An 11,034-nucleotide genomic window follows, 5' to 3' on the forward strand; every position below is an offset into this window, starting at 1 on the left:
AGGTCTCCTCCCACTGTGCAATAAATCCTGCTTTTTGGAAAAAAAAAAAGATCAGACTGGGCCATACCATCTAGGGCCTTAGCCAGTGGAAAATAATTTAGATTTTACTTACAGTAGAAAACCTTGGAATTTTTTTAAAAAACCACTGTTTATTAATAGTTGGTAAACTTTACAAATTCCAGGCATGTTGCCCAGCCTCTGCTCTACCCAGTCATCTATTAGAGTTAACATCTATTGCTAAAACAAGTGCTTAACACTTGCATAAGTATTAAAGATTACTCTCACGCAAGCTAAGTTTTATTTAAGCTTATGTAAAATAAAGTGACATTAAACACACAGGAGCAATGTGAAATAGAAGAAAGTGCTCTCTGATTAAGAATTTGGTACTCTCTTTCACTAAATTGCATATAAGGTGGTTTCAGCTGAGGGTTTTTTCTACAACCCACCATGTAAAAGAAAATTCTTAGTTTCCCATTTTTTCCCCTCCATCCCCTTTCCCCTTTCTTCCCTTTCCTTGCCATCTGTTTCCTTTCTTTTCCATTGACATTCTATTTCTCCCTCCTCTGTGTTTTCTTCTTCTCTCTTCCCCTCTGCTCTTTTTCTTTCTCTGTGCATTTACTTTCTTCCCTCTATATCCTTCAATTCTCTCTTTTATCTCCCTGTCAATGTTGAAATCATTACGTGCTAATAGAGTCAAGTAAATTGCAATGGTAAGGAAACGGTCTGATGTCTACAGCAGAAAAATGACAAATGATGACTTTTGCCTTTGTTTATACCACCTTAGAAGTTGCGGAGCTGAGGAAGGATCAGATAAACATACACTCCAAAAGACCAGCTGAAAGCTGTTTAAATATTTCAATTAGGGGATGACAGCTTTTATACTGGGTTTATAGGAATAGAGATTATTAAAAAGTGGTTGCATTTGGGTTCTATTTTGGAGGCAGAATCAATGGAAACTAACTAAGGGATTGGATATGGGATATGGAAGAGCAGAAGGAACCAAGGATGACCACAGGTGTTTAGCTTGGCATCTGGGTGAATGGTACCATTTACTGTGTCTGAATAAATATCTGAGAAAAATCCATGTGGGTGAGAGGGGAAGTCACTCAGAGAATCAGCAGCGGTATTGACCTTAGATAGGAAAGACATCTCTTTTATGCAGTAGGAAGAGAAATAGAGTAAGCAAGTAGAGACGTAGGTAAATTGGTAGCATTGGGGGTGAAATAATTCTTATGCAAAAATATGATAAAGGACAGAAGACTTATTACTCTAGGGAAAAACAAAGAACCAGGGAATATCTGGTAACTATTTTCAAGTATTTGAAGATATCCATTCATTAAAAACATTTATAAATTTTTAATCTTGCCAGATATCATTCTGTATACAGGGAATACAAAGATGAAAGACATCTCCATTCTAGTTCAGCTTACGATAGGGTAAGCACAATTAAGATACAATATAATAAATTTTTATATGGGGTATTCAATATAAGAATGGAAACATAGAGAATGACATATTGAAGTCATCATGGGCTTTTTCATTCATGGGCTTTTATCAAGAGAAGAATTATGTTTTTTATATGGTGCTGTTGTGGGAAATACATACCAAGGTCTAGAAGGTACACACCTTATGATACACAGAACTGTTCAGGAATGGCTTAGAATGCTGTAAATCCCATGTAAGTAGAGATATCTCAGAAAGTGGTCATGATAAAGTGGGAATATTATAAGTGGTGCTCAAATACCTGAGTAGTGATTTGACTAGGCTAGATGAGCATTAGGCTTCCTTTCGAATCTTAGAGTCTGTGTTTATATTACTACAATGTGTTGAGTTTGAAAAATTTGTCAATGCTGTGAACATTAACAAAAGTATAGAAATGTATGGGGAGGTTATTAAGAAGAGGAAAGAGAAAAGGGAGAGTACTCACTATTTTTGAGTCATTTTAAATATGAAACAATGTTCTTTCTTATTAAGCTTTCCAGTAGCATAGCAGTAAGCATTGTTGAGAAATGAGATCCCAGCAAAAGATCTGTGAGACTGCAAGGCAGCAGACATTATTGCTTAACAAACTATGTATTGTTCTTTTTTTCAGCTCCTCAAGAAATCCAAGGTGATCAACTCAATTATGAGTTGAAGCTTTGCCCTCCTGATGATTTTCATAAACTGAGGACAGAAAAAGCAGATGAGGTGATATGCTTTGGAATAGGGGGACAAGAGATTGTTCATTCAGACAAAACACTGGGAACTCACTGAGGTGTTTTCATTCTTGCCACAAATGCCTTAAGATCAGCACAAAGGAAATAGAATGTTGTTCGATCAAGTGGCCTTCACATGACATTGCTTGCATCTTCCACCTCATTTGGGAACATAGTCCAAACTCCTCTCCACCACCTAATCAAAGCCAAATTCCTGGAGTGGACACTTAGACCACTTAGACCTAGTATACGACTGTAGCCTGGTGTCCTTTCTCTTTCCTCATGGGGGTACATTTTCACTCCCAAGATTTCTGTTCACTCACTACATACTTATATTGGCCTGTTGAGTCTGAACCTTAGAGGCAAAAGGGAAGAGGCCGGGCAACTCCTTCCATATCTGTTGTTGTTTTTTTCTTTTTTTAATTTTAAAGATGTGGGATACAAGTCAGGATTAGGTGTATAAGTGGTCTACGTACAGCTGAAGTTTGGGTCTCTGTTCATTGCAGATATATCCGGTGATAGAGAAGAAGGGCCGAACACGCCAGGCCCTCATCATTTGCAACAAAGTATTCGACCATCTTTCTAATCGATATGGTTCTGAAATTGACGTTTTGGGGATGGAAGACCTGCTTGAAAACCTTGGATACTCAGTAACTGTAAGGAAGAATCTCACAGCTCAGGTAATGGCCCCAGAGACTGGAGTAAGCTATTACCTTTTAGATAACTTTCAGCCTCTTCCTTGGCAGCAGCAAGAATAACACATATGATATTAGAGGAATTGCATTCGCTCCAGAATCAGATACCCTGAATTTCCATCTTCTCCAATGCGCAATCACATAGCAAGGATTTAGAGAAATTCTATATAACAGCCTTTTCCTAAAACTGGTGGGTATCTCTGAAATTCTCAATCTGGAAGACATTTATGACTTAATAGTCTGGGTGAGACAAAAGCTTTGAACCCTGAAGTTGCCAGATACTTACAGAATGAGCTTGTGACACTTTTGTCATGTCAATAACATAATTCTAAATGGAAAAGCAAGTATATGATTTTAAAAAATTGCATATGCCTGTGTGTGTGTATATATGTATACATATATACACAAATACACATGTATAATGAAAAAGTAATTCTTGCTCTGCTCTGGGTGACCTTAGACAGGCCGTTTTAAACCTAACTTTCTGCTGTTTCATGAAGGGTGAAGGGATTTGGTGTTTCTAATTTTTGTCAGTAGAAAAGAAAAGTGCCTCTATCATTCTTTCTTTTTAAATAAAAACTTACAGGAACCCCATTGTAAAACAGATTAAAGCAAAGTGGTCTTATTGGTGTCTTGTCATGTCACTTGGTACTTATTATATTCCATCTCCCAGCATCTCCAGAAACCTAAGGTTCTAGGCAGGCATGGTGGTTGACACCTATAATCCCAGCACTTTGGGAAGCCGAGATAGGAGGATTGTTTGAAGCCAGGAATTTAAGACCAGCCTAGACAACATAACAAGACCCTCTATCTCTACAAAAAATACAATAGAATAAAAATAGACAGGAGTGGTAGTGCATGGTTGTTGTCTCAACTAGCTTGAAAAGCTGAGACAGGAAGATTGCTTGAGCCCAGGATTTAAAGGCTGTAGTGAGCTATGATCCTATGACTGCACTTCAGCCTGAGTGACAGAGTGTTACCCTGCCAAAAGAAAGAGAGAGAGAGAGAGAGAGAGAGAGAGAGAGAAGAAGGAGAAGGAGAAGGAGAAGGAGAAGGAAGGAAGGAAGGAAGGAAGGAAGGAAGGAAGGAAGGAAGGAAGGAAGGAAGGAAGGAAGGAAGGAAGGAAGGAAGGAAAATGTAAGCTTCTATTGAAAACCACTGGGTTAGATACTATATCAAAACCCTACTAAATTTAATATTCTATACATCTAAATTTTCTGATTTTATATCAGAACACTATCTTACAATTGCATTCAGTCCAAATTATCTGATTTCTTGGTGCTAGCTCATTTTTGTGCTCCCATCTACTACCTGACTACAAATTACACTTGGTGAGTGCCTCGCTAGTGACTCTGGACTCTCTTTCAGGAAATGGAAACAGAACTAAGGCTATTTGCTGCCCGCCCAGAGCACCAATCCTCAGACAGCACATTCCTGGTATTCATGTCACATGGCATCCTGAATGGAATCTGCGGAACTAAACACTCGGATCAGGAGCCAGATGTTCTTCATGACGACATCATCTTTGAAATTTTCAACAACCGCAACTGCCGGAGTCTGAAAGACAAACCCAAAGTCATCATCATGCAGGCCTGTCGAGGCAGTGAGTCTCAAATTTGACAGTTGTAAATCTTGATTTGGCGACCCTCATGAGTAGCTGCGTGATTTTTTTCTGTTAGCCGTGTTTAGCCTTTTTTTTTTTTTTTTGGCAGATATGGGGGAGGAATACATTTTAGTATTTCTCTCTCTCTTTTTTTTTTTTTTTTGAGTTGGAGTCTCACTCTGTTGCCTAGGCTGCAGTGCAGAGGCATGCTCACAGCCACCTTAGCATCAACCTGCTAGGCTCTGGCGATCCTTCCACCTCAGCCTTCCAACTAGCCAGAACTACAGGCACCCACTACATGTCTGGCTAATTTTTTGATTTATTGTAGAGATGGGGTCTTGCCAAGTTGCCCAGGCTGTTCTCGAACCCATGGCCTCTGGCAATTCCCTAACCTCGGCCTCCCAAGTTGCTGGGATTACCAGCTTAAGCCACTGAGCCTGGCCTAGTATTGCTCTCAAGAGCAGACCAGAAAGAAGTCATATTAAGTTTGTACCATTTCTTAAATAAGCTATAAGTACAACAATGAGAAATGCCCTGATCATTTGGAAATATGTCGTCAACAAGGTGATTCTAAACTTAAATGGGCTTTCTATTTTTCCCAGTTGGTGAGATAGATTTTCTAGTAGTAAGATATACTTGCATTTATAATTAACTCCACGCTGAAATGTGCAAAAGGAAAGGTGTAATGGTGTGTTGGGGGGAGGAGGTGTGTGTGTAAATTTTGCATCTTTTATAAGACATGATGTCTCTCCCAGGAGGTTCTGGGATTGTCTGGATGACCACAGATGGGCCAGATGTCACTACAGATACACATAACCAGCTCTTAAGGTATAAAATCTCAAATGATGCTATTATGAAGGCCCATGTGGAAAAGGACTTCATTGCTTTCAAATCCTCAACACCATGTAAGTTACCTCAGAGAGGATAATTTCTAAATCTGCTATTTGTTTCTAGTTATGGACTTGGTTATGATCATATCTTATCACGGAGAAGAGTAATTCTTCTCTAATTTGTGGAATATTTTAGGTGGAAAAGAGATTTAAAATACTAACATTTCTGTAGGTAGAAAGCTATGAATCTTGATTTGTGGGGAAACTTTTAGTCAACAGGATTTTTAGGATGTAGACTTGAAATAGTCTAACTAAAAAATTGAAGATTTGCTGTTTTGTTTTGCTTTTAAAATATGGCAGTGGCACAAAAATGTATCATTTTTTCACAATTTATGCCACCGCCAACCCCCATCAATTACTAGCAATAAAACATGCCAACCAGTAAGTGTTGTATTTGGATCCACACATCTAATAACTCTTGGTCTATTATTTGAATCTAGTATTAGGAAATTAGTTAACATTTCGATGTCTATCTTTAGGATAATGCAGTCAATGAATGAAAATAAATAAAATGACTTTTGCAAGAAAGTCATAGTAGAAGGTACAAATAGAGACTATTCTTGGTCACTTATCACCCTTGTAGAAAATCTCTTGAATGGTTATCCATGATATTAACTTATACAGGCGATTTTAGAAAGCTAGTTTACAAAATTCACAGTTCTAAGTGTTCTAGCATAGTGATTGCAAATTTGAGTGATCTTAGAAGTCACTTAGGGATCTTGTTAAAATGTAAATTTCTTATTTAGGAGGTCTGGGGTGGGGCGTGCGATTCTGTCTTTTGAAAGAGCTTCCTTGTGATGCCAGCACTGTTGGTAAATGGCTACATGTGAGTACTGAGGGATTAGAGAACCCGCTGAGGCTGTCTAGCCTGGGGAATAGACAGCTAGAATCACTCCCTTTCTATTTATTTTATATATTGGAGTTTTAATAAGATTTTACTTGAAAGCAGAGTTCTACATGTTTAGCTGTTAAAGGAAGTTGAAATGGCATATACAGCCTGATACATATTCTAAAAGACTGTTTAATTTAATTATGGAAATACAGCCTAATGTACAAAATTCTTGGTTTCATTTTTTTCTTTGAATATATAATTGTGTGCTAAGACTGGACTAGGTGTAGGATATATGATGCCCTATTAAAGCAGACACGGTTACCGAACCTTTTGGAGTTTACAGTTAGGCCAGGAAGGCAGAAGTTAATGGGGGGGGGGGGGGGCGGTTGGGAATAAGCACCAGATAACAGGAACAAATAATATATATCAATTGTGATAAAAGTTTTAAAGACAAATTTGTGCTCACGTCTTGAAAGATGAAGGAGTTAACCAGGTCAAGGGTAAGAGAGAAACACTCTAGAAAGGAAAGGCAGTGTACATGGAGAACCTAAGACAAAAAGAAGCCTAGGAGAAAGGGCGGGGTACAGCCAGAGAATGCTAGCAGGGAGACTGGTGAACCAGGCAGGGACCAGAACATCTGAGGTCTTAAATGGTCCTTTATACTAATAGTACTGGAAAATTCTGGGGAACTGTTAGCAATGAAATGATAAGATTTTAAATTTTATACAGTGTTTCTTTGGGCTCTAAGGGGGAAGGATTATAGTCTAGCAAGAGTGGATATGGGGGTCAGGTTCAATGTTATTGCAATACTACAAGCCACAGGTGTTAAAGATAGTCTTGAGGTGAAGTAAGATGTTGACTCTAAGAACTAATTAGTGTATACAACTAACATGGCCTGATGATTTGGTGGATTTTTAGGTGAACAAGAAGGTATGATAAAGGTGGCTCCATTGGGCAAGTAGATGACTGTAGTGTATTAATTAAAACTGGAATTCTACAAGGTTTGAGATGCCATTGGCATACTTTGTGTCAAAAGTTGCACAGTTGTATATTTCAGAGAAGAGGTCTCTATTAGAGACAGTATTTTGTAAGATGCTGGCCTCAGAATGATATTTAATCGTAAAAATGGATTAAATCATCTAAGAGTTGAGAATAGCATGATAAGAGGTCCCAAAACTGAGGCTCAGAAGACTCCAGCATTCAAGATCAGAAATAGAAGGATTCGCCAGTAAATTTGACTTAAAAAGTAGGATCTTTCCTCATAGAGGAGAATAAGAAAAAAACAAAAACAAAAAGCAACAACAACAAAAAACTAAGAGCATGTGCTGTCAAAATTACCAACAAAAAAATCTGTTTCTGATGTGAATGAGAGATCAGGTGAAGGTGAGGCCTGATGAATGACCATTACATTTAGTGACATGGAGGTCAGGGTGACCTTGGGGAAAACTATTCGATGAAGTTGGTGCAGGAGGTAGGAGGAAGAAACCAGATAAGAGGAAATAGAATGAAGAGTATAGACAAAATTGAAAATTGGACTGTAGAAAGGCAGGCAAATAGGATGCTACTTCCACGTTAAAATGGTAATTAAGGAAGTGTTACCTTTTAAAAAAAATACAAAAATAACTTGGTCACACTGAAAAGACAGAGACGTCGTCAGTGAAAATATTTTTATGTATCATAACAGAAAGTACAAAAAGACGAAGAAGAGGCCCAAGATCAAGGAATGTCTCTATATATTATATATATTATTATAATTTATTATATATATATTATAAAATAGTGCTGAAAGGACTTAAACTCTTTTCTCCTATTGCAATTCTCGAAGCCATAACTTTGGTCTAGCCTACTAGAAACATCTGGGAATTTTTGAGTAACAATCCATAATGATTTTCTCTGGGCCTGCTGTGGAAATTGGAGACAGTCTTTATTCAGCATTGGTTTCCCTCCCTTCTCTGAAGCAACAAAGTCAGACTGTCTCAGAATTATGGTTCCAGGAGCTTTCCACATGAATACATAAGCCATGTCCTCCAATATCTGTGTAACTTTTATTTGCAGATAATGTTTCTTGGCGACTTGATGAACAGGGCTCTGTCTTCATTTCCCTACTCATCTACCACTTCAAAAAGTATTCTTGGTCTCATCATTTGGAGGAAATCTTTCGGAAGGTAGGAGTTTTCTTTTCATTTCAATGTCCTGCCTGAGAAAACTTTGTAGAACCACTTGCAATTTCTTTCTTTCTTTTTTTTGTAGGAAATCTTAACACTCTTAAGTCATCTTGATGCTTCTTCTTTTATTCCAGGTATATTCAAAGCAGAAGTATTCCAAAATACTACACAGAAACCAGTGTGTTTTCCCAGTAACCTGATTCTATAGCTTTGCTCACCCAGGGAATTCTTTTTAGGATACTAATTCATTTGTGTATGTGCTATATCTAAGGAAAAGCTAAAAATAGCTTCTGTTTATGCCACCTAGCAACAGCTTGAATATACGCCATAAGTTTTCTCACTCATGAAAGAGAAGTCATATTTTCTTTCTAGAAATCTCTAAAGGTTTTCTTTACTAATTTAGGTTCAACGTTCATTTGAGATCCCAAATGTGCTGACCCAGATGCCCACCATCGAAAGAGTATCCATAACACGATATTTCTACCTCTTTCCTGGCAATTGAAACCGATAAGAAGTATCTCAGGTAAATGTTTCCTAGAATTAGATTATGGATGCTCCTTGCTCAGAGTTTGTAACAGAAAGTCTGGATAGAATGGAGAACAATAATGGAGTACCAACTGCCCCTTAATTACAGAGGCTCATGTGACCTGTCTTTTCTCTGTGGCTTGCAGTACAACCCTGTTTCATTTCACTTCAGCCATAGTTCAGCCATGGTTGCACAAGAAATGTGAAGTCCAATGGTGACCAGCTAGAAAGCATTCTAGTTCTCATTTCTCAAGGACCCACTCAGTGAGTAGAGACTATTTAGTTCTGATGCATTCACAAAATAAAATAACTGGAAATGGTATGCATAGCTGGTGTTGGTCCTCTGCACAAAGAATTCTGTTTTGCTGTGTCACATTCTCCCATTTATGAAAAGGCCTACTGGATACCACAGTGGCAACCGACTAGGAGTCAAATCTATGATGAAAAAATGAGGCCAGAGCACAGATCTTCTCATCCAGAAATGATATGTCTGGAGCCCTTTTGTGAAGGTCTTTCTCACAAAAGAGATTGGTTGTATTTATATCTTACCTCTAATAGACAGATTGCTCATGCCTTCTTCTCTTTACTTTCTCTAGAAAAATAAAGGTGTTGTGGTCTCTGTGAATTCAACCTTTAAAATGTCAATCTTTAAATTTTATTTTATTTTATTTTTTGTTGCAGTCTCACGCTTGTCCCCCAGGCTAGAGCACAGTAGCATGCTCACAGCCACCGCAGCCTCATCCTGCGAGGCTCAGGTGATCCTTCTGCCTCAGCCTTCCAAGTAGCTGGAACTATAGATGCATGCCACCATGCCCTGCTATGCCATGTCAATTTTTGATAAAAAGTATTTTATGCTTGACTTTTCAACTGCCTGCTTTATATAAATACCAGGTTAAAATAAATCTCACTTTGTTGATGCAATAATACTTGTTTTATTTTATTATAAAAGGAAGTCACGCTCATTGTGGAAAATAATTAAGTATAAAAAAGCACAAACAAGAAAAAAATGAATAAAGAGCCATTGTCAACTTTTAAAAACTATATATAAAAAAGTACTTATTTTTATATAGCTCATCTATATTGCATTCAATTTTGTGTCTCTTTTCTTTTATTATTGTGTCATAACCACTACATTGCTAACAGTGTCCTAAATACAAGTTTTGATTTTATAATAACTATCAGGCATATACAGTACATATTTTTTAAATTTATCCTACTTTTAGATGCTGATTTCAAATATTATTTCTTATACATTGTATGATGAATATTTTATATTTTTACTTTTGTCTGCCTACAGATTTATTTTCTTAAAATGTATACCTAAAAGTGGAATTACTGGGTACATATTTTTACATCTTTTGAGATATTATTGTCAAAATTGTGTGCCAAATAATATGCACACAAGAAATTTAAGATTATGATTTATATATGTGTTGTTTTAAGAAGCATTACTAACTTAATAGGTAAAAATAGTTAATTTCTTTGAGAAATATATATAAATCATATTAGCTTATGTTCATGAAACATTTTTTAGTTAGTTGTTTTGTATTGAATTATGTAATTTTGTATGACATATGTAATATTGTATGACATATGAAACATTTAAATTTTCAGGTTGGAATCTATTTACATTTCTTTCTATGTTTGTTTTTATTTTTTAAGCTTAAATATTGTATTAACACCTATAATGCCTTACAATTACTTTTAAGTAATTTTAAAATAACTTATCCATTTCTACATTGTATAAATGTACCCTTTTCTAAAATTCTGCGATGGTGCTGTGAACTGTGAGATAAATTTTTTTTTTCAATTTTACCACTTGTCAAAGATACATCCCTTGAATTATGCTTCTTTTTCTTTCTCATTATAACATTGTCTGTACTATTAATTTAGATTGTGCTGTGAGCTATTTTTGGCATAAGCATACAACAGGTGAGCTACTTTTCCTCCATGATAGAAAACAAAAAATACACAGGGCTCTGGAAACATGGTCTAGAAAATCAGGTAATAAATCTCTCTGATTAGCATCTTTCTTGTGTGATGATTCCTTCTTTTAAATCCTGCTTTTACACATTACCATTTGTGGTACTTTTAATACATGAGTTAACTTCCCTGATACAGGTTTCCAG

The 11,034-nt window shown here is 36.7% G+C and overlaps 1 protein-coding gene across 1 annotated transcript in view; it reads left to right on the forward strand.

Annotated features, from left to right (window-relative positions):
• LOC103267234 (caspase-12-like) overlaps positions 1–9,606 on the forward strand; it is a 14,800-nt gene extending 5,194 nt beyond the window's left edge. The window contains exons 5-11 of the mRNA XM_008064835.2: positions 2,093–2,187; positions 2,702–2,875; positions 4,259–4,493; positions 5,249–5,398; positions 8,271–8,380; positions 8,784–8,903; positions 9,587–9,606. Coding sequence (XP_008063026.2) covers positions 2,093–2,187; positions 2,702–2,875; positions 4,259–4,493; positions 5,249–5,398; positions 8,271–8,380; positions 8,784–8,882 — 863 coding nt within the window. The 3' untranslated portion in view covers positions 8,883–8,903; positions 9,587–9,606. The remainder of the gene's footprint in view (positions 1–2,092; positions 2,188–2,701; positions 2,876–4,258; positions 4,494–5,248; positions 5,399–8,270; positions 8,381–8,783; positions 8,904–9,586) is intronic.
• Positions 9,607–11,034: the final 1,428 nt, after the last annotated feature.

Source organism: Carlito syrichta, unplaced genomic scaffold (assembly GCF_000164805.1).
Source record: "Carlito syrichta isolate Samal-C Ts95f unplaced genomic scaffold, Tarsius_syrichta-2.0.1 Scaffold308079, whole genome shotgun sequence".
NCBI classification, from domain to species: Eukaryota; Metazoa; Chordata; class Mammalia; order Primates; family Tarsiidae; genus Carlito; species Carlito syrichta.